This window comes from Phlebotomus papatasi, chromosome 1, assembly GCF_024763615.1.
Source record: "Phlebotomus papatasi isolate M1 chromosome 1, Ppap_2.1, whole genome shotgun sequence".
Taxonomy (NCBI): domain Eukaryota; kingdom Metazoa; phylum Arthropoda; class Insecta; order Diptera; family Psychodidae; genus Phlebotomus; species Phlebotomus papatasi.
In genome coordinates, this window is record NC_077222.1 from 54,157,574 (window position 1) to 54,182,055 (window position 24,482).

General features: G+C 35.4%; 1 protein-coding gene across 1 annotated transcript; it reads left to right on the forward strand.

Annotated features, from left to right (window-relative positions):
* The first annotated feature begins 31 nt into the window (after positions 1-31).
* Positions 32-24,482, forward strand: LOC129806850 (uncharacterized). Its single transcript, XM_055855658.1, has 9 exons — positions 32-311; positions 6,267-6,559; positions 6,643-6,838; positions 11,270-11,591; positions 11,762-12,064; positions 14,711-15,583; positions 18,791-20,055; positions 22,995-23,265; positions 23,331-24,482. Exons 2-9 carry the CDS (start codon positions 6,343-6,345, stop codon positions 23,691-23,693), a joined length of 3,810 nt encoding a protein of 1,269 aa, XP_055711633.1. The 5' UTR covers positions 32-311; positions 6,267-6,342; the 3' UTR covers positions 23,694-24,482.

Here is a 24,482-nt window from a genome sequence, read left to right on the forward strand (position 1 = left end):
CTAGTTATCCGAGAGAAATTCACCTCCATCTGTTCTTCAATTTTTCTACTGTCAGTCGCTGGCAAACTTCGCGGAGAGAGGATTTCTCTCACGAAAAAAATATTAATTATCGACAGTTTTTCTACAATTTTTTTCCGTGTCCATCAATGTTGTGTAGCATAGAGTGTATTGTGTGTACATTTCGCAACGATAGCCAAAGTGTCTAAAAGTTATCGGGAGTGTTCTGTGTAAACACCGAAATTCCATTAAAACCAAGTACGCACAAGAAAAAATGCTTAACTGGAGAAAAGAATAATTATTGGCCTAAAATGGTATGTAATTTAGCTATTTAACCCACTTTAGCTCTCTATGGGGTCCAAAGAAGGACACTGAAGTAGAATTTGGAATTTCTGACTAGCTGATTGTTCGTAATTTGAGGTGGGAGTTTGAAGAAAATTGCTCTCATTAAAACCATTTGAAAAGAAAAAAAATCTATTTTGTTGTATTTATAAACATTTGCTCAGATGATTTCTGTGTTTTTTCAATGATTTATTAATTAAATATTTGTTTTGACACCTTTTGCCGTGGCTTTTGATGTAAAAAAGCCACAAAAAATACCCCAAAATTGGGGAGAGAGAGACATTACGGTGTACCCTTTTATCGATTGATAAATTGTTTGTGGTGGAAGAAGGGAGAGTTTCTGTAAAAAGGCACTGGAGGTACACAAAAGGGATTATCTGAGGAGCAATAAAGGGGAGCTACCAAAAAAGCAAATGTGTCCCAGCCACTTCAGAATCTCTTCAAGTTCTTCAGTCTCGGTAAATAAAATAATGCAAATCAGTTAAAGAATCCCACACTCTATTGTCCAGCAAAAAGAATTTTATTGCTCAAACTCGCTTTGTTAGTCAGCTGGGAGAGCAATATTAAAATCAATCAATACTGAGACGATATCGGGAAATTTAGATAATTCTGAAAAATCAATTTAATCCAGGAATTTGACTTCAGCCAATACTCCTTTTAGCTATTATACCGGCTTCAGACTTAAGACTTAACCATTTGGCTTAACTCCTCTAATTCCTAATAGGGGAAGTGCTTATAATTTTGGACAGTCAGCATATAAGCATCGATATCCTAAGTTTGAAGTGCCATATTTTCAATACTAATTGACTTTTCTTGTTACTCTCTTTTCAGAAGGATTGTTTAGAAACTTGGCAAGCTATTTATCATCTTATTTTTACTAAAATTAGTTTTAATACGTTTAAAAATGAATTGATATGTAGAGGTGAATTTGACTCTTATTTTGGACAACTTGGTTATTAATTTTTACAACTTGTCTGTAAATTTGGACAGATAATCCGCCTCAACAGGATGCCCATTGTTCTTCATTTTATGAACCAATCTTACCAAATCCTCTTCCTGTTCATGTAAGGGAAACGTGGAATGTCACAAGAAGCCCAGAAACTTTCCATATCATTCATTAAAGTGAGTTGACTTCGGTACTCCAAGTACGTGCGGATTCGCTCATTCCCTGCCCTTTCCGGGAGCCTTTCAAGGCATTTCTCACTGCATCTCTTTCGTAGAGATGATGCTCCTTCATTTCTCCAGGCATTTGTCCAACCTAGTCATCACAAAAGCTAAAACTTCACGAAATTTCGTGAGAAAAACACCTGTCCAAAATAAGAATCATCACCTCACTGGTGAATGTCTTAAAAAATTTCCCATTTTTCACACGAAAAATATAATTCACAAGGCAAATCTCACTTCAGATCAAATGTACAAATCACCACTAACGTGAATCAACACAATATTCAATGAATATTCAATAATATCACTCAAAAACAGCGAACAAACTTTGTTAGTACTTCACCAAAACTAAATAAGACTGAAGTAAGCCACGAAGTTCTGTCATATTTCTCGTAAGCAATTGCTCACACTGAATTTTCAACAAAGCAATTTCAACTCAAATCATATTCAAATTTTAACGTATTTAGTGTTAAAATATTCCAAAAAGAACAAATATTTAGATAGAATTCATTATTCATCAAATATTGGAATAAAAATCCATCATTTTAATCAATTTATTTTTAGTGTCCAATGTTATCCTCAAAGTGTCCAAAATAAGAAACTGGACAAAATTAGAAGCATTTCCCCTAAGGCACGATTTTTTTTTAGAAAATTGTTGTTTATAGCGCTGTCACACCTTTTCAATTGAGTGAAATTCAATTGATTTAAATTTTACCTCTTACTCTTTCAACCTGAAATCAGATATAGCTGTACATTTCTGTCAAATGAAAATAGAAATTGAAAATGAAATTGAAATTCCAATATTCATTTGACAGAAAGAGACAAACATATCTTATTTCAGTTTGAAAGAGTAAGAGGTCAAATTTCAATCGATTGAATTTTACTTACAGTAGACTCTCGCAAATTCGGCTCTTTTAAAATCGGGCTACTTTTTAATTCGGGCAGCGGTTACATTTGAAAAAAGTTTGTTGTCATTTTTCAAGTTTGATTGTGATTATCAAATGAATCAAATATACTCAAATTTGGCTTGGTTTGTCTTATTTTCGATGTGATTTTGCATTATTGAGGGATTTTCATGCAATATACGTTATATATGAGTGTGTAAACTCAATATCTATATGCACATGAATAAAAAATCATTGCATTTCAAAAAGTTTGTCGCCCGAATTTCTGTCCAATTCGGCTGACATTTCGGTCCCATATGCCCGAATTTGAGAGAGTCTACTGTAATTAAAAAGGTGTGCCAGCGCCATTAGGATTGGATTACACTCGGTCCCGGGATTATGCACATTTTCGGGACCAAAAAAAAAACGCACGAAATGACATAATGCATCGAGAAAAATTGCACACCCGCAGGGGCTTTCTTTTGAATAAATAGAACGAATTTACAAACGGAGTAAAAGTAGTTCAAACAAAAAGATTCAACTGTTTAATAGAAATGCATTAACAAACAGTACTTTTTGCCCAGAATTCTTCAATAAATTTATAGACTATTCAAAAAAAAATTTTATAAAAGATATTAAAGTTTTATTCCGAAAAATGAGCATAGTGTCTTCAAATTTCCCACGTCAAAAAATAGTATACATTCAGGCGTTTAAAAAAAATGATTTCATAAATTGACTCCCAAAAGTAGGCATATTGCATAATCGTGTGTGCATAATCTCGTCAGGTGCATAATCCCGAAGTGCATAATGCCGGGACTGAGTGTATAAGGGCAAATGATTCATTAGATTTTGAAAAATCAATAAAATTGCGTGTTATTTAGATTTTTGAGAAATCTGACGTTTTTGCCTACTGCTATACACTGAGAAATTCTTTAAAAATGTATAAAGAAAATTTTCCCTACCCTTGTAACGTCAGAATTTTTTAAAAAAAGGCAATTTTTGACGAAAATAGCTTCTAGTGTGTAGACACCCGTAAAAGAATAGGGGAATTTTCTTTAAAGAGACATTTTTTTTAAAGAAATTGCTCCTAGTGTTTAGAGGCCTTGAAAGGCAAGAAAAACGATCAACATGACAATTTTAAGCTTTGAAAAATATGAAAATTGAAGTTGGCAAAAAATATTTTGTTCCTATTGACCTAATGACCTCAACACAAGACAAATTTAAAATTTTTAATAAAATTTCCTCTAAAAAATCTTATTCTTTTTGAAAATTAAATTTAAGTTTGCCAGGTTTTCTATTTTAATCGGCGAGATGTTGATAGAAATCATGAAAAAAAATAATGGCAAATTGTCTAAGCTTTTAGAATTGCTAAAATTTGCGATATAGAGCATTTCAATAGCTTCATCCTTAAACTTGATTCACCTGGTCCTTCTGATCCTAATTCATATTGTAGGGGAAACTGGGGTAGAGTAAACACAGCGTATAATTGTAAACACTGATTTTTATGTCTAGGCTCTCTATGCTGCTTGAACTTATGGCGACAATTTATTCAGTGAATTAGGATCCCTATAATCTACGACTTCATTTTAGGTTTCATCCTTTGAAGTCTAATATCTAATGAAAATATCTGAATGTTTATAACAACCCCTTGTTTACTACTGCCCTATAATCTCCTATGACAATTTGTGCTTATTCTTTACGACCTAAACTTTACGAACTAAATATTCCCAGGGATGGGGCTACCACTATTTGGATTTAATGCTGTGAGGTTTTTAAAAGATTTTAACATTTGACATTGAAAAATTGTTTGAAGGAATCAAGTTTGGCTTCGTTTGTCTTATATTATTTATATGGACGAAATATTTGCCCAGATAGTCTTGCAATCATAATTACAAAATCTATAAAATGAAAGAAATCCATGGAACCGTTTGTGATATCGACTTTGGAATGGTCACTAAAGACCGAAAGTCGTTCTTATACTGTTTCTTTTTTGGGCCATTACGAATACGACAAATAGTTTCGAAGCTTTTTACAAATATTCAATATTCAATTTGGAATTTAATGCAGCTCCGGTGAAAATTTTAAGATCTTCTAATTTAAATCTAATCTGGATTTTTATCTCGGGGAGGCAATTTGTCCTGCAAACCGGACAAACCGAGCTGTATTCCACACGTGCCTCTCTTACCTTATATAATATTGTTTTCTCCTTGAGTTCGAGCTGACAAAAAATTAAATAATTCCGTTTCAATATTATTTTAAATATTCATTGTGTTAAGATGTGTATTTTTTCATTTCAAATTGTTTTATCGTACGGGGAGGATTAAAACAAAAGCGATGCCTTTTGATATGGGTGCTCCTCTCGTGCTCCTTATGTCCTTATCCTAAGTTTCGCGGTTACCGGTGATCACTGATAGTGCTTGACCAGATTAGCCTGGAATTATGTTACTACCTATACTTGAACGGTATTTTTTTTTCAAAGAACTGGGCGTGGTTTAACCGGCACGGCGTTCAAATCAAGGACCTCTGTGCGGTTAATCTAATATTCTTATTCTATTCAGTGAACTAGTGATGTCATTTTTAAATGATTAAAATTTAATTTTTCTGGTATTAATAAAAGTAAATAATTAATCGGAGTACAAAAAATAATTGCTATTCCTAATCAAGCATTCCGTAAAGTCTCTTGCTCACGCAATTAATTATTCCTCCAACAAAGCACACATAGAAGCATAGAGAATGAACTTTTTTTTTGCCTCAACACTCCATTTCAGTTTGGTTCGTATTTCTCTTCTCCCAAGAATAATCATGGATCGTGTGTGTGAATTAATTTGTAACATTCACAGATGCATCGAAGAGTTCTCACAGTGAGACCAAAGAACTTTTATTGGAGCAAATATGTACACGTATATGTATATATATATATATATTGGGATAAGAGAATTCCGCGATTTCTCTCACAACACACGTGTTCGGGAAGATTTGTGTATGCTTCAGCATCTCTATATTCCCTGGAGCTAAGAAACTTTTCTCTTCTTTCATTTTCATACACAAACACAAAATGTTAATTTTAGATGTTACACAGGGCTCATCATCGATTAGAAGTTTATACTCTGAAGCTAATCTTGCGATATTCCTATGAATGTTTTTTTTTTGCTGGAATACCAAAAGGGTGAATCAGGAAAGTAGATAAATTTTGATTGTTGTCATATAAGGATCAAATTGGATATCCTTTTTAAAAGTCTTACATGGGTGAAATAATGTAGTAAATCTTTCGGATTATAAAACAGAAGCAGTATAGTTTAATTCTCCTTTGGCAAGATTATTTTAAAATAAACCTCCTGGACAGAAAGTTAAAGAGAGATTTTGACAAAGACCCCTATTCATAGCTTGTCGATAAGAACTGCAAATAATTCAAAATTTAATTCTTCAAGCAATAAAAAGACCTTGCGGGTTTTGGGAAATTAAGCAAAATGGAAGAGTAAAATAGTTTTGAATTTTCTTGAATTTTCCTAATAGAGAAGACTACATTAAGCCAGACTGAGATAGTGAGAGAGTATTATCGCAAAAGAAGAGCTTCCTTGTGAGAGTGTAATGTTAGTTTGAAAATGCAGCTGCTTCGCATATAAGAGAAATTACTTAAATTAATACAGTCAGTTGGAAAGAATTTATTCTGAATGCTACTTCATCAAATATTTAAGCAGCTGAATTGATATTCAAGACAATGTAAAAATTGTTGATCTGAAAGAATTTTATGCATTGTAAAGTTTGAGAGGAAATTCCCGCAACAGTCAGTGGGAAATGTTTTTTTTTTTTAATTTTTGTTTTACTGTGAATCCAATTGAAATGAATAGAGAGACAATTTGGTGTTGTTCTCGTCGTCAGATTTGTTTTATGATGAACTGGTGACAGAGTTTGTGGGAAGTATTGGTTGAGAAGAAGGAGGAGTGTACCGTGAGCCATGGAGGCGTCCGGAGGAGAGACGGCTACCCTTCGTCAGAGTCAGAGTGGTCAACCAGTGATGAGGTCAAGGCCGAGCAGTCTGTTGGGACCTGAGCGAGAGCCCGTGAATTTTAACGTGAGTCTCGTGGGGGCCCCACCAGAAGTGGAACAACTTGTTGAGCACATTAAACAAGTTGCTGAGCAATTTCTCTATCATTGGAAAACATTTCCAATTGGTATGTTGACCATTTGTCACTCTCTGAAGTGTTGCATTTACACATCTTGCAATTGCAATTGCCTATATTTTCCTTCTACCTAGTTCTACCCAATCCGCTATGTGGTGGCAATAACTCTTCATCGACTTCCTCGAATGGTAATAGGAAATCACGTCCGATAAATCTGCGTGACTTATTTGTTGCACCACCATTTGATGAATTGGACGCCGTGGCTGCTGATGGAAATGGTGAACCCAGAAGATTGACCAACAATCAACTGAGGTCACTGCGAGAAAGAGGGTGCGTACTTCTATTCCTATTTGTTTTCTTTCTCTACTTTCTATTCCCCATGTGATCCCTCTATTTTAGAGGAATATCTAAAAGCAATGATTAAATCGATAGAAAAGGCCTAATTTCATTTTAGCACCCATGAAGGAAATTAATTATTATCAAAATGTACATAAATAATTTCTTTATTTCATGTTTGTCTCTTTTGTTCAGTTTTTTTTTTATTCCACAAATATTTGTTAATTGGGACAAAACAAATATCGATAAATTATTCCACCTCACAAATTTGTCTCTTCATTTTAGTTCTTTTTTTCTAAAGTTTATTTTTTTTGTTACACAGAAAATTTATTTATTATTTTAGTTAGACGATAATAAAAATAAAAATTTGTGAAATATGATTTTTTGTACAGCAAACAAGGTGCAGCATATGAAATGTTTGAGGGAAAAAATGCTGTTAATATTTCAAGAACTTTTCAAGACTAATTAAAGAGACATTAATCTTCATTAGTTCCGTTTATGACTGACTGCCCTGTACAGGAGTATATCGCAGTAATGAAAAATCACGAGAATTGGACGAAAATGAGAATATTCAAATTTTTTATTTCTTGTTAATAAAAATATTGTTCATATTTTAAATTTGGGTTTGATTTTCGAAGATTTGAAATAGTGAAAGAAGTTATAAAAAAAAGTGTCTTGGTTTTTATCGTTCGGTTTTGCAAAGGAAATTATAAACCCTAGTGATAGCAAGGGGCCATGAATTTTAAAAATATGTATTCATTTCTTTTTTTAATTTTATGGGGATATAGATCACTTTTAGCAGGGGATATGCTTTATTGATATTTTTTCGCATAATCCTAATACAGGCTTCAGAGCCATATGGCTTAACTTCTCTAATTCCTTATCAATCAAGATTTTTTTGGAAAATTATCACTTAAGATTGGACAACATGGGCAAGTGATCCATCAAATTTTGAAAAACCAAGAAACTTGGTTGTTATTTTGAATTTCGAGACCATCGGGAACTGGGCTAAACATTAGGTCAGAAGCCGGCCTAAGGGAAGCTAGGTCGGCCATAATTTAGTTTAGTTCCACAATTGTTTTTTAGAGCTAATTTCCTTTAAAAAAAATCATATATCAATATAGCCTCACTTCCCCCTACTCCTGCGTTTTTTTTATTTTTGTTTTTTGTATTAACATATTTAGATTAATCAACCTATACGAATTAACTCATCATCCATTTTATCTTAAATGCTGGGAAACCCTTAAATTTAGTCTTTTACTTAAAGTTTAAAATATTTGAAAATTATAGAGCAAATAATTTGTATTAAAGTCTTTTAAAATACTTAAATATTCCTAGTAATTTTGTTAATATAGAAATCGTTTTTGTCTTCGAATTTTAGGATTTTTTGGCAATGCATTTCGACGTTTTCTAATTTTTATTCTGAACCATATATGCATTGTTTTAATCATACTTTTTAATAAATTAACTGCTTAATTTTTTTTTAAAACAAAATACCGGGCAATCATAAAATTATTTTAGGTATAAAACGTATTTAAATTAAACAAATCCACTTTAACCAAATATAAATTAAAAAAATGCGTGATCAATGAAACAAATTTTTTATTCATTCTTTAATATATGAATTTTTGTTGTCTGTTTTGTACGTGGTTCCCGGAGTTGTTGGGCAGAGGCGGTGCATTTTATTACGTTTTTATTCTATGTGAAAATGGTGAAAATGTCTCTTTCTAAACATTCAGTTGTTTGCACTGGGTGGGACTCGAACTCACAACTGTGAGAGTCGACTAAGAGATCTCATCCGCCCAAGACGGTCTTGGACTGACTGAGATCCCGGTAAAATTCTCTAAATTTCTAATATCTCTCTGGGATTCGGGATTTGAGTTTTTTTGTGATTTTGGCCCATTCGAGATTATGGCTTTTCGGGATTTCGATTCATTCGGGATTTTTGCCTATTCGTGATTTTGGCGTTTCAGGATTTTGACGCATTCCGGATCCGGATATCGACCCATTCTCGATTTTGGCTTTCGGAATGCTGTCTTTTCGTGATTTTGGCCCTGTCGGGATTTTGAGTATTCGGGATTTTGGCTTTTCGTGATTTCAACCCTTTTGGGATTTTGGTGTTCGAAATTTTGGCTTTCGGGGTTTTGTCCGGTACCTATACATCGAAAACTTCTTTTATTTTTCAAATTTCTATAATTTTTAGTTGTTTTTCAATTTCTCGAGGATATAGGATATCAAATAAACAAAAACATCGTCTTTACGATTCAGATGCTGTAGAAAAGTCCTTAGAAGAGCTCTGGGACGGCCAGGAATTTCGAAAAACCAAATATCGATTGCTCAGATTAAGAAACGAATAACTCGCAGTAGGAAAATTTTACAGGAGAGCGATTTCAAGCTGAGATTTTACATGCAGAGTACAGGATTTTTGAGATTTAAAATCTCTCATTTTGAGAAATTCAGAAAATGCAATTTAAGCAACTTAAAGTTTATTAAATCTGAATTTGAATTTCATGAATTCTTTATGAAAAATCTTATTTACATAATAAATCATTTAAGTTCTTAATACCTACTATTAAGAATCTTTTAACTTTGCATATGGGAGACTGGGGCAAAAAGTCACAAAACGGATATTTTATTTTTTTACAAGCTACTCGAGCGCTTCAAAAATTTCCAATTAGTGCAGTTTTATAGAAAATTTACCGCCTACAACTTTGGGAAAGTAGTTTTCCTCTATTTTGCAAGGAAATACGTTTATCGAGCCAATTTCTATAAAGGGTAATTTTATGACTATTCTCAAAAATACTGGGGCAAAAGTACCAGACATGGGGTATTATCATATTTTGATTCGCTTCATTACGGGCTTCCGTAAATTTGAAAAAATACCTAAAGGACATATTTTCATAGAAAATTTATTCATCTACACCTTTGTAAAACACCGTTTTCTCTGCGAGAAAAGTGATAAAACGAGAAAAGCGCTTTTCAAACTATTTTAGAAAAAAACACACAAAAGACTGCAAATCGTTTGACCAATGCAAACAACAAGCGGCGAGACATGATAATGACGTTTCTTTTCGCCGTGAGGCATCAAAAATTGCTTCGCTTTTTTGTTACTTTTTGCTCTATACCTTTTGTTACTTTTTACCCCAAGTGGCCATTTTTAATAAAAGGATTTCTGGAAAAAAAGAACTTTTGTGAAATTTTAAAATAGATAGCGGATTCGTATTCAAAAAATCCAAATTATTTAGAAAATATTAACTAGTGCATCAATTTTGGGAAATAAGTAGGTAATAATTGTTATCTTCTGCAAGGAAAATATTTCAAAAATAGGGCTAAAAATTTCGATATTTTTTATTTTCTAAATTCCTTGTTCGAATTCTAAGAAACTTACGACATTGAAGAAGGTCTATGGAGGCTAGAAAAACATTGAGCCGTTTTTTTTTACCTTGGAAAATATTGAATTTTGAATTTTTCGATTTGTGACATTTTGCCCCAGTCTCCCCTACTTGATAAATGAATGATTCTTGTAGGACAAAAAGAAATAGGCATTTTGATATTTTTACAATGTCAGATATTTTATAATAAATTTAAAAAAAATATATCAAAGAAAAGTATCTTCGAAAGTTCTTGAAATTTAAATACCATATTTTCCTCTGTTTCTTGTCATTTTATATGCCGTATTCTGTGTTTTTCTATGAAATCTAATGTTATTACTAACATAATGCACTCCAATTGTAAAGCTTGCAAAAGGATAAATTTGGGAAACCGAAGAAGCTAAGTTTGGAGCAATTGGAAACGATACGCTCGACAGGGTAAATAGATTTTCTCCTACCAAAAAAAAGAAAAGAAAAAAAAAAACAAAGAACAAAAATAAAACAAGAATCTCAAAAAAGAACGAAAAAAGAGACACTGCAAACAAATACACAGATGAGATGAAAGACAAGAAAAGAAAATGACTTGAAATTGATGTTGATATCATGAAAAATGGGAATGCGGGAATGTCGAGATAGGAAGGAGAGATCCATAAAAAAATGTGCATGATTGTGTAATTGTAAAATATTGTGATTTAATGGACGGGAAATGGTGTTTGAATATTTTTAAAATTGGTAGATTTATTGTCTCTGTAAATTTCTCTTAACTGGAATGATTGTTAGATGTTTTCCTAATACACTTCTTTTCCTTTCACTCTCTTTGTTTTGTTTTTTTCTTTAAGTTTTGTAGTTTTCATCTGTATACAAATCATTTAATTCACTATTTGTTCTTTCAACTTTTGTCTATCACTCTTTTAGTAATCTTTTTTTTTTAATGTCTCTTTAAACGAAATATCTTTTTATTATTGTGATGAGTTTGATACATTTTGAGTGTTATCGAGTTAGAAAGAGATCACATCAATAAATTGCAATGAGGGCTTCTCTTCAAATATTTCAGGGAATTTGAGGTGGCAAGTTTGAATTTTCCGGGACAAGTGCATCGTTGGCGATTGTCACAATTGCTACAAAAGGGATCAGAACGTGCACATGATTCTTTGCTCAGTGATTTGGCACTGGCAGCACGTTTTATTGTGGTGACGGCCAAATCACGCCTCACGGGGCATTTTTTCAGCGTGGCTCAGGGTGCTAGAGCATTCTTTGAGGGTCTCATTAAAATATTGGATATGCTCGTTGGAGTGCCATCGCTGATGGCCCACAATCTCGACTACAAGATTAAGGAGGAGCGCTGTCGATTTCTCGTGGCAGAACTTGTGTGTCGGGTAAATGAACGATTATCCAATTTTTTTTATACCCACTCAAAAGCTTATCTGATAATTTGTGGCTTCTTGTCTTTCGCTCTTCTCTCATTTTTTTTTAAATAATCTATTTGGCTTTCTTTTCGTCCAACTGTGTAATAATTCTTGCCTCTCCTATTTCATGCCCACAACAGCCAGAATATGAAGATTGTATGGATTCGCTCACAACGTATGTAAGGCACCAATTGAGGCGAGCGACAATGGAGAAATTTGAAGTGGAATGTGACACAAATGCACAACCAATTCCATATCTCTTCCTCACGCCCAAGGGTCAAGAGATTGACTTGAGGCTGTTCTCTCGGGACATCATGAGAAAGGCACTGCCAATATTGATTGGTATTCTCGAGAGGGAGACTAGAGGGTGGTTTCTGCACTTTCGCGAGAGGCTTATTGCTGAGATGCGGGAGAAGAAGATGCCCGATGAAGAAATTGAGGAGGTAACGTTATTTTTCAATTTTTCTGTTGTTTTTATGAATGGAATTTATGAAGATGAAATCAGACACTCTAAAACATCAGGAATTTTATTGGAAGGATTCTGGTGAAAAATATTTTCCCAAAAGAGAAGAGTTTTTTTTTCACTCTGGCATTTAAATTCAATTATGAATAAAATATTCTAATTTATAGCTTTTAAGTTTTATACACAATTTACTTAAATATTAATACTTATAAAAAATATTTCAGTCTCATTGTGTTCTCTGATTGACTGAGAACTTGGAAATATCCATAGTTCTCTGCAATTAAAGAACGCGATGGGGGGAATAATGGTTCTTTTCCAATGAAAAATAAACATGCTTTTTTCTTAAATTTTACTGCACTCAAGGGATTCTGCATTATCGACTTTCCTTTGCACTGGTTCCTGTCATGAATATTTGATGGTTTTAGAACAATATGAGGACTGCAGAAAACCGAGAAAAGTCGATTATGCAGAAGCACTTGAAAACAGTGAAGTGCTAAAAAATAATTTTAATAGCACCATAAAGTATTTAATTCTAATTAATATTTAATTATTTGTAGACAAAGCTTTTACATTTCGTAAAATCAAAGCAAAAGCTCTTAGTTTCAGCTTAATTGACTATACCACCCATACCACCAATATAGTCCTATTCAAATGAGAAATGAAAAGGAGAAATCTTTTTTTACGTTTTTTAGTACATGACTGTCTTTATATGCTTCTGCGTTATCGATTTTTCTTTGTGTTGGGTTCCTGTCGCAACTGTTTGGTTGGTGGTTTTGGGACACGAGGAGGACTGAGAAGAAATAGTTGTGACACAGGAACCAACGCAAAGAGCAGTCGATAATGCAGAAGCATTTGAGAACAGTGATGTACTAAAACATGTTTTTTTCTATTTCATTGGAATAGTGCAATAAAGCTTTTTGTTTGATTTTTGATTTACTTACAAAAAGATAAAGAGTTTCTAATTATTATACATGATTTACACTTTTTACTTCTTACTAGTTAGGATTTTCATATTATCATCTATTTAGAATAAAAATTGCAAAACAATAAATTCATATTTGAAAATATTAGGAAAATATTCATATGAAAAATTCAGTGTCTATTTTGTAAAGAAAGCGGATTTCAAAGTGTCTCAGGCTTTGTGAAGAGCTCGACCTCGTGAATTAGATACTATAACACAAAAGTACTTTTGTATCATTTACTGTTTAGTACACTAAAAAAAATCACGGTTAAATAGGTAAGTAAAACAGGGTTTGTCTATCAAACTGATGCCAAACCCTGTTTCAACCTAAATGTGGCAAGGTTTGATGTACAAGTATTTTTTAAACCCTGTTTCAACCAAACCTTGAAAAGGTAGAAAGTCAAATCCTATCACGGATATTAATTAACTTTGCCGTCAGTAAACCTTGGCAAGAGTAAAGCTTAAACCCTGTCAGGGGTATATTCTAAAACCTTTTTCAGTAAACCTTGGAAAGAGTAAAGCTTAAACATATATTCTCAAACCCTTTTCAGTAAACCTTGGCAAGAGTGAAGCTGGAACCCTGTCAGGGGTATATTCTCAAACCCTTTTCAGTAAACCTTGGCAAAAGTGAAGCTGGAACCCTGTCAGGGGTATATTCTGAAACCTTTTTCAGTAAACCTTGGCAAGAGTAAAGCTTAAGCCCTGTCAGGGGTATATTCTCAAACCCTTTTCAGTAAACCTTGGCAAGAGTGAAGCTGGAACCCTGTCAGGGGTATATTCTTAAACCCTTTTCAGTAAACCTTGGCAAGAGTAAAGCTTAAACCCTATCAGGGATATATTCTCAAACCTTTTTTCAGTAAACCTTGACAAGAGTAAAGCTTAAACCCCGTCAAGAATGAATTAAAACCTCGTCTGTGTAAACTCCTGGAAGACTGCTTTTCAAGCCCCTATATAGTTCTCAACCGATTTAAAACAATTCATAAATCACTCAAAAGATCCCTCAAAAAAGTTTTAAGAGTAATTGTTTAGATTTTTGAAATTAATTACTTATCGGTTTATAACCGGTTCATTACCGGTTCACAATCGATTTGAACCGATTTATAAATCACTCACAACATCGCTTAAAATACGCTTAAGGAGTAATATAATTGAATTTCGAATAAAAATTAGTTATCGGTATATCGGTTATGAACCGGTTTCGTACCATTTCAGAACCGATTGGAACCGGTTAAGTTTCATCGAAAATTCCGTAACCTTTCCAACAAACCCAAAAATGATACAATTCGGATGAGAAAAATGCTCTCTAGAGCCTTTTTAAATGTTGACCTTGAAAAATCGTTATTAGGAATGATTCAACGGTATTTTTGTAAAAGGGGGTAATTTTTGTAATTTTTTATAAGAGGGGGGTCCCCTGAAGAATCTAAGTCGCTGTCTCTTACCGTTTGGCCTTTACAGCTGGCAAACACAACGTGGCGCCATTGATCAGAAATCGTCTGAAACGCGAAGATTTGTTGAGAAAAGTAGTCCCTGTAGAGTGGAAGCTGAACATTTTGGGAGGTGGAAAATTTAGGGTTTATATAATAACGCATTTTTTAAAGCATTTAAATATCAATAGAAAGAGTCAGGATGAAGATTTTTCAGTGGACCTTTTTTATGTTCCTGCAGGAAGTGAATGAGGCAGTGATGAAGGAATACTTGCAGCGTGTGTACAGTTCCATCCTTTCAAATACCGATCTTGAGGATTTGGGTGTGGGAGTGCCACAGCTACTTGTGCAACAGGCTCAGTCAGTGGTGATTATGCACAAGGCTGTGGAGAAAATTCAACGTGAACTGAAACACTGTCGTGAAGAGCAACAAAAGAATCTCACAGATACACATCCGGTCTTATCTCGAGTGGCTCCATGGCTACGATCACGTCTCTCGTCGGCTGAATTGTCAAAGCTCACCAAGACCACATGGTCAGCTCATGAGGAGGCCCTCAAGGGTTGCTCCAAGCACAATCTTCAGCAGACAGCATACTTCCTCAATCGCGATATGGTGTTCATGAAGGAGCGTGAACCGGTGCTGCTGAAGGAGCTGCGAAATGCCAAGACACCCACACGAAATTTCCAATGGCCATGTCGCATTTGGTCACCTCAGTCTTGGATCATTCGACGCAATTTTCAGGGTCAGTCTGAGGTCATTCCCACGGTGATTTGCCAGCAGGCCACTTCAATTGTCACGCCACGCAGTGATCCCAGCCAACCGGTGTTTCTGGTGGAGAAGGAGATAAATCGCACCACCAGTACCAGGTGGCCACTTTGGCGTCTTCTCAATCTCATTCAGCGCACTTGGTGTTGGACGTGGAATATGATGTTTCTCCTGGGCATCGTTGTCCCATGGTGTAGTCCACTGGGATTGCGTGCGTTGTTCTGCATGAAACCATTCATGCATGATTTGGAGCTGTCGCAAATTAATGGGACACTTTTTCCACGAAAGACGAGCATTACTCAAACAATGGCTTCCCGCCTCTTGGAACTCTGGAGACACATATCAAAGGTGCGTTCAAATGAATTTGTTGAATTACTTTATATAACAGCAGCTACTGTAGGTAGCATGATATAGAATTCCTTGTTTTAAGATTTGGCTCATAGTCTCCTGAAGTATGCTTTAGTATTTCTTAATAAAAACCAGTGATAAGCCAAGATAAGCTTATGGTAGCTGAGATTCTTTATAGGTGACCTCGAAATGCGTGCTACTCGGGGTGCTTGCAACTCGGAATGCGTGAAAATTCGATTGTGAGTTGAATTTTGGGGTTAAAGAATTGTTGCAGTTTAGTGATTAAAATAGTAACTTCAGAAAATAAAAAATTATTATAAAAAGTAGTAAGTAAGGAGCAGTAAAAAAGACAAGTTCAAATTGAGAATAAATTGTAACTTAATTGTAAAAAAGTGTCTTTCAAGTGATAAATATGTATAACAAGAGGACATTCATCGAAGACAATATTCTACCGGGTGCTCCAAGCCGGATATATTGGCTATTTTATTGATACAATTATTTCTGTCTGCAGGTAATCATCTTTAAACAAGAATCGCGTCGAGCAAACAGTTCTCGGCCCCCTCCTAAATGGATAAAATTGGCTCGACGCGATTGTTTACTCCCAAAATTCAACTCACAATGGAATTTTCACGCATTTCGAGGTCACCTGTAAAGAATCTCAGCTACCATAAGCTTATCTGGGCTTATCACTGGTCATTTACTATTTTAAATAGTCTGATTGGGGAAGACCAACAAAAGAAAAAAAAGTTCATTGAAATCGGTTAATATCGGATAGAGTCCGGTCCATATGGGTATTGTAAGGATCGGGGTACAGTGGGTTGGGGTAGAGACGGATGGGACCCATTATTCGAAAGATCGTGCTCTCAGATACAATATAGGCTAAAATTTCATCGAAATCCCTTTATAAATACAGAAAATGCAGTCCGGTCAAAACATTTTTGGTTATAGCTCGGGTCAGGGTACATCGAGGGAGGAGTGCGACCCACCGTTGGAAAGGTCTCGACCTCACCTACAACATACTATAATTTAAAGAAAAGGCATCGTCTAGTTTTCGAAATATTTGAGATCGATCAATCGAAAATCGATTTTTCGATTAATCGGACCATCATCGATTAAATCGGATGAAATTGAGATATCATAAATGTTGTAGTACTCCACGAGGGCTTCCCAAAACACCGAAAGTTTTCCAAATCCGATAATTAGAAGCGGAGATATGACCATCTGAAAATTGAATTTTTGACCCACTCTAGCTCGGGTCAGGGGGGTCGGCATTGGATCGGATCGTTTGGTATCGATCGAAAGCTCTTAGGCCCAGCTATAACATACTAAAATTTGAGCCCGATTGGGGCTGAGTTATTGAGAAAACAAAATTTAGGGGTATCCCAAAATGGCGAAAGTGGGGGGAGGGGGGGTCTGACATCATGAACTTCTAGCCACTCATCGATATTTAACCTTTGCCGAAAACCGCATGTCGATATCTCTTTCCGTTCTTTCTCCAGAAGCGTTAGTATTCCGGACGGGACGGACGGGACGTCCACGAAAATCGATTTTTAGCACACATGATATTTGGGAACTATGAGTGTCAAAACGTGTAAATCCAAAATTTAGGCTCGATCTGACGAGGTCGAAAACCTGCCTCCACGGTATCGGATGGCTTTCTTCCACTTGCTCTCGGCAAGTTTTAAACAAAAGTAGTTACCTATACCAATGTTTATCCATTGGCACAGGCACAGGTCCAGTTCGTGGTGATTCCGGGACTGGTTTTGACCATTTTCCTTTTCCTGAAAATTTGTGCCAGAGCCGTTACTCCCAAAATTCAACTCACAATCGAACTTGTACACATTTCGAGTTTCAAGCAATCTGATTTGCAAGCGTTAGGTTTCCTCCCTGAAAAGAATCTCAGCTACTGCAAGTTTATCTGGGCCTATCACTAATCGGTTAATATAGAAAGAGTCCAGTCAATTTCGATAAAGGTCGGGGTACATTGAGATTAAGTGTTTTTATTGAAAGCTAATAAGACTAGTTTATAAGATAGTTAAATTTGAAACCGATCCATGTCATAGGGGCTGAGTTAGTGCAAGAAAAATAAATAAAATTTGAATGTGTTTCAAAATGCCAAAAGGAGGGATGAGGTGACGGATCTGATTGGCAAAAAACGTTTTTCGATATCTCTTTCCGTTCTCTCTCCAGAATTGAAGGCTAAAAAGGCTCTAGAAAGCGTACTTCTCGTTCGATTTGTATCAGATTTAGGCTCGTTGGAAAGGTCTTGAAATTTCTGTTAGAACTAAACCGATTCTAATTGATCATGAATCGGTAACGAGGCAATTCATAACCGATCCGATAACTAATTTTGACCAGAAAATCAATTCAATATTTTTAAAACTTTTTTGGGGGATCTTTTGAGTGATTTATGAATCGGTTCAAATCGGTTGAGAACCGGTGAAAGGTAAATGATGCAAAAGTACTTTTGATGTAGGGTAAGTGTGCCAAATTCCGACCAGCTTGCAATTCCGGCCACATTTTCTGTTTCTCTAATTTCCATGAATTTTTAGTTTTTGCATATTCTAGATCTTAATCTTATACAATGCAAAAAATAATAATAATCTGAAAAAAAAACATTGGAAGAATTCCAGAAGGGCAAGGAACTATGAGAATGAAGGTGGCCGAAATAGGCCACCCAGTGATATGTCTACATTTTTATTCATTTTAAAATGTATTAAGAATGATTTTAGACAGGGGGTGACATTATCTCTGAAAAATGCGACCAGTTTTAGTGTAAAGTTTTTCCTGTTTTCGTGCACATTTAACGAGATATCTTCAAAACTACGTAGGTAGCCAATTTGGGGTTTTCGGTTGCCTCTTCGTTATTAAATTGGCTTTTATTTTGTATTAGTATTTTTTACTAATTCATTCTACAATGACAGAAAACGGCTAATAAACTCAAAAGTTTTTTCGGCGCGCTAGAAAAATTTAGGAAACATACGAAATGTCATGCCCCTGATTTTAGAGAAAATATAGACGATAAACGGTCTACAAGGTTTCAAGCAACACTTACCCTATAACATTTAAGTGACGAATTCGAGCACTTCGCAAAGCCTGGGACGCCTTGCCATCCCTTTTCACTTAATGACTTAAGTATCTTCAGGAGACACTAAGTTAATGACGTACGTGTTTGTCTTTTTCAATAAAAATCTTGATTATAACCAGGCACGGACACATTTCGAGACAGAACCAGATACGGGATTCATTGGAAAAGGAATGACACGGCATATGAATCGTGTGTGGAATTATGTCTTCAAAGGCTTCCTCGGAACACTTCTAATCATCTTTATCTTCCCTCTGCTTTGTGTTATGGTCAGCCTAGCGAGTATAGCTTGTGCAATAACGGCTCCTCTTTGGGTGCCCATTGTTACTCTCCTTCTGCACGTTTATATGATGCTCATCTTCGATTTGGATTGTCCTGAACCTTCGCGAAATCGCTATTGTGTACTATTTGAAGCTGTCGGATGGAATATTATCGTTCAGGGATGCCTTCAACCTCTTTTGGCTGTTTTTGTGGCAACTTGCATCTGTCCAGTAACTTCGATTGCAGTACTCTGCGTTGGATTGGCGCGTTACTGGCTGAGATTGCTGTGGGATTCCATGACATTTCATCTGTTCATCAAGAAATGTGGTCGAGTTCCGGCCAGCGATAGTCTTGCAGTTCGACGAATTGCCGGACCTGGCTTGGCTCTTGACTACTTCTTTGTCATAAAGCCCGAACAAGCTTTGGCTGCTTTTGAGGCAAAAATGGAACTTGAAGAGCTCAATGCCTTTGAATTTTCCATGGAATCCGTGATAATGCAACCTCAAAAGGATTTCAGTCAATTTGTGAAGGCTTGCTTTGGACCTTTCTCAGCAGAACTGTCCAAGACTGGACCCTATCGCAATCTCGAGCGAGAAAGCAATGATCTAATTGCTTCGTTGCGTGAGAAACTCGAAAAGAGACGACGAGATCTTCAGACAGGTTTGACACCAGCGGTAAAGTCCAAAATTAAGATGACTACGATGGAGTTGAAGATTGCCATTCAGCAGGGAGCGCATCTCCTGGAGAGATTCTATCCCAGTCATGTTCTTCCGCATTTAGCTCTGTCTGAAGATGAATTTTGGGAGACTAGAGGTATTTCCCATGGAGATTGGGCTGGATTAGCTGGTGTTCACTATGTGGAAATCTTCAGTCTGGACTTTCTTACACCAGTTGGTGATTCAGAGACACAATTTAAACTGGAGGCACATCCGCAGCTGGATTTGTCGCGGTACAGTGAGATGGTACAAAATGCGAGTGATATTATGGGTGTCAATGGACCGGATTTGCTAGGCAATGTCTATGCTCCACGTGGGAATATTCAAGTGCATTCACCCTATCTCGAAGTATCTGCTTTCAATCCACGCTCCAGGATCACAATGAACTTCCGAAAGGCAGAGAAGCGACAGTAAGTAACTCTTAATTTCTTAAAATTCCATATTAGGTTCCTCACGCACTATCGGTAATATCTGACTAATATTTTTGGTTAATCTATTTTAGAAGTTTATGCATAGTTAAAATAAAGTTATGTCAGTCAAACAAAAATGTACGAACAAATGTATATGAATGAGAAAAAAAACGCTCGTCAAGTGTTTATGTTAGTTACTCATCAAAATCGGTCAAATGGAACCGGAGCAGTGGAAGATTGGCTGCTGATGGATAAGGAGCAATGTGTAGTGTCAGTGAAAGTTGATGGTGTTGTATTAATATTTACAATTGTTCTCCCAGTTTTTGATGCCCTGAAGAAGGTCCCAACCAAGGATCGAAACATCGGCCAATAAAAACATAAAGAACAAGAAAGTTTTTAGACCGAAATTCCAACATCTGACTCATATCATCCTAACGGTCGACCCTTAACATTGAATGGACAGCTAATCCTCCTCAACAGGATGCCCATTGTTCTTCATTTCATGAACCAATCTTACCAAGTCCTCTTCCTGTTCATGTAAGGGAAACGTAGAATGTCACAAGAAACCCGGAAACTTTCCATATTATTCATTAAAGTGAGTTGACTTCGGTACTCCAAGTACGCGCGGATTCGCGCATTCCCTGGCCTTTCCGGGAGCCTTTCAAGGCATTTCTCACTTTCATTCGTAGAGATGATGCTCCTTTGTTTCTCCAGGCATTTGTCCAACCTAGTCATCACAAAAGCTAAAACTTCACGAAATTTCGTGAGAAAAACACCTGTCCAAAATAAGAGCCATCACCTCACAGGTAAATGTCTTAGAAAATTTCCCATTTTTCACATGAAAAATCTAATTCACAAGGCAAATCTCACTTCAGGTCAAATGTACAAATCACCACTAACGTGAATCAACACAATTTTCAATGAATATTCAATAATATCACTCAAAAAAAGCGAAGAAATATTGTTAGTACTTCACCACAGCTAAATAAGACTGAAGTAAAAACGAAGTTCTGTCATATTTCTCGTAAGCAGCTCATTTTGAATTTTCAATAAAGCAATTTCAACTAAAATCATATTCAAAATTTAACGTATTTCATTCATTATTCATCAAATATTGGAATAAAAATCCATCATTTTAATCAATTTACTTTTAGTGTCCAGTTTTATCCTCAAAGTGTCCAAAATAAGAAACTGGATAAAATTATGAGCCTTTCCCCTATAGCTATAGAGATCAAACAGTTAGAGATATAGATTAGAGATCTTCGGGGGACCCCCATAAGTCAACCCAAGGAATATTAACATGACCTTCATATTTCACTTATTTTTATCCTTTCCGTACAAGAATATTCTATATGGATAGCTTTAAATGAGTTGTGCATTTTTTTCGTTTTCGTCTATGTCTTAAGTGATCTTTTGACTTTTTGTCCATACACGAAAGCACCCATGAAGCTTAGTCCAGTTCCTGAAGGTCATGAAATCTTAGAAAGTAACCAATTGGATTGATTTTTCAGAATCTAATAGATAATTTGACTTCAATTATCCAATCCTAATGGGTCCGCCACACTTTTTAAAAACTCTCTTCTCTTTCTTCCTCAAAAGATTTGCATAAGTCCATCCCATTCCTTCGGTCTTAAAATTGGAATAAACTAAATTATATTTGGTGTGATTTTCAAAAGAAGAAGAAGAGTGCGAAAGAGTATGATAGACTTATGTAAAACAATTCGATGAAAGAAATACGAATTTCGATTTCATGATTTTTTTAATCTAAAAGGTGTGTCAATAAAAACTTAGGTTTTTCAAATTTTTGGTTTGAAGCCCGTATTACCCTATTAAGCGATTATACTCCGTTTTATCAATTTTCGTTCAAAATGTAAATTGTACTTTTATGCGACTTTGGGAAAATTATTAAGTAATTTATGAATCGGTCTGTTGTAATATGATGAGTATCAAAACCTTGCGGAAAGCTCAAACATAGGCACTCTGTTCGGTTCTTTTTTCATTGCATACAAATTCATCAAATTTCTTTTTTTATTGAAAATATATTCCTTTGGACTGTTACATTATCAAAGCGAAACCCATCCCAAAAGAAAGACTGACGATTGATAACAGGGGAGTGGCATTAGCTCTGAAAAATGTGACTAGTTTTAGTACAAACTTTTCCTGTTTTCGTACACATTTCATAAGATATCTCCAAAACTACGTAGGTTGCCAATTTGGGGTTTTCGGTTGCCTTTTCAATATTAAATTGGCTTTTATTTTGTATTAGTATTTTTTGCTAAATCATTCTACAATGACAGAAAATAGCTAAATAACTCAAAAGTTTTTTCGGCACGCTAGAAACATAGGAAATGTCATGCACCTTTATTAATGTTCATTATTATTGCTCAGTGTATTTGAAGCATTGTACGTTCGAATATAGGGGAAATGCGCCATACCTTCGGATAACTTAATTTTGTTTTATTACATAGATTTGACCCAGGGGCCCATCAAGCCTTATAAAAAGTTAAGATATTTTTCACTTTTTTTTGTAAAAATTTTGCAGATATTGCACCGCGACTTAAACAAATTTCTTCATAGTTCTTGTATTATTTTGGCGAGCATTATGAAATATGTATTTTTAGATAGCTTTTAATGGACGATTTCGAAATAGTTATATTAAACTGATAAGTCAATTCACTTTAGGAAAAAACTTGCCAATAGTCTTCAGTGCCTTTATGCAAAAACGTATGGAAAAATGAAATGTCGAAAGGCCCCTGTTTGACCCATAGCATTTTCTGGAAGTTTGATACATTGGACTAGCTTGTCCTTGAATAAGGTGCTCGAAGCTTGAGTCGTTCGAAAATAGTGCGCTTTCCCCTATACAATGTTTTTTTTCATAGGTATTTTTATTGTTTGTTTTGAAATCAAATAAATTTTATGTTTCTATATTGGAATTTCAGTGATAATAATCCAACGGGCTTGACTACTCCAAGAGTACGAGCTCGTCGTCAACAACCAGTAAATAATTCCAATCCACCATGGAGGCCGTGGAAGCGAAAACATGGTGAAAGGAATCCAGCAGAGAAGCTCCTAATTCCACTTCCAATTCCACATCCCGTTCACATTGCCATTGCTATTCACAATAGGGATTCAGAACAGCCGATTCCACTCGATTCGGAGCTGTGTTGGGAGATTTTGCGCGCCATTGAGGACTGCCATGGGGATTTGCAGGTGAGACAGAGTGTGATGTGATGATGATGTTTGTTGCAGGTATTTGCAATGTGTCCTATTGGTAGGCGGTGAGTGCAATTGCTCGTTTCCGTGGCGGAGTAGCTGATTCGAGTTTGGATTCACTGGGATCACAGACATCAGATGACACCAATGATTCCCGTGAGAGCATTGCTGCCGTGACGGGGACAACGCTAGGTACGACAGAGACACTGCCATGTGGTAATCGAACAACAGCCATCCAGACGACACAGTCAGACAACAATTGCTTCCAGTGGACGTTGAGCAATTGGGGTGCAGCTCAGGCGGCCAAACGGCGTAATACTTCGGGCACCGTTCGCGTAGATCTCGCTAGTCCTGAGGATATTTCTCTCGATACTGATAGCTCTAGGGCCATGTATAGTGGTGGAGCTTATGGGACAAATGTCTAACTCTTGACTTTATTCCATCGCAAAAACAAAGTTTAATTGAAAACAACAACAAAAAAAATATTCAGTAGAAATAGCGGGATAGAGCATAAATCTTTACATGTAATTTCTTTGATATAATCTTTTTTTTTAATGTTTTGTGTGATATTGTCTTTAAAAGGTTAATTATTATTTTTGTCGGTGTAGCTATTATTTGTTTTCTCTCTACAGAGTTCAATTATTTGGTAAATTTAAGTGGATTTTAGGTGTAAAAAAAAGAAACTGCGCAATCCGCCCGAAAATTTGGTTTCGACTTTTCATTTTCAGAAAATGGATGCCTATATATTTCTCAGAAGAAAAGAAAAAACCCGCAATAGCTATTAAAGAAAAAAGGATTTTTAAGAAAACCTGTGTAGATTATCTACTGAAGAGCAAGTTGTAGTAGTAAAAGTCTAGTCTAAATTGCATACAAAAAAAAATAGTAGTAAATAATCATGAAAATATCAGACAATTTACAAGAAAAGTGTTTACACATTTTAGAGAGCTAAAAAAACTATTACTTATATTTCATATACAAATAATATTAGAAATTAAAAATTTAATATTAGCTGTAATGACAACGTAAAATTTACCCAACACCAAAAAAAAGAAGAAAAAATAACATGAACAAATATTAATGCCATTAATGCCGACACTGAATCAATCCATGCTCTCTCTCTATCTCTAAAATCTTATCGAAAAGCTATTCGGGATTAAAGTATTATGTTAATTGATCATTTACTATTTAATAAAAAAAAAGATCTTGAAGGGGCA

Coding starts and splice junctions, on each gene's coding strand:
- LOC129806850 (XM_055855658.1), top strand. CDS start 6,343: ATGGAGGCGTCCGGAGGAGAGACGGCTACCCTTCGTCAGAGTCAGAGT. Junction 15,584..18,790: donor TCTGGAGACACATATCAAAG/GTGCGTTCAAAT, acceptor GATTATAACCAG/GCACGGACACATTTCGAGAC. Junction 20,056..22,994: donor CGAAAGGCAGAGAAGCGACA/GTAAGTAACTCT, acceptor TTGGAATTTCAG/TGATAATAATCCAACGGGCT.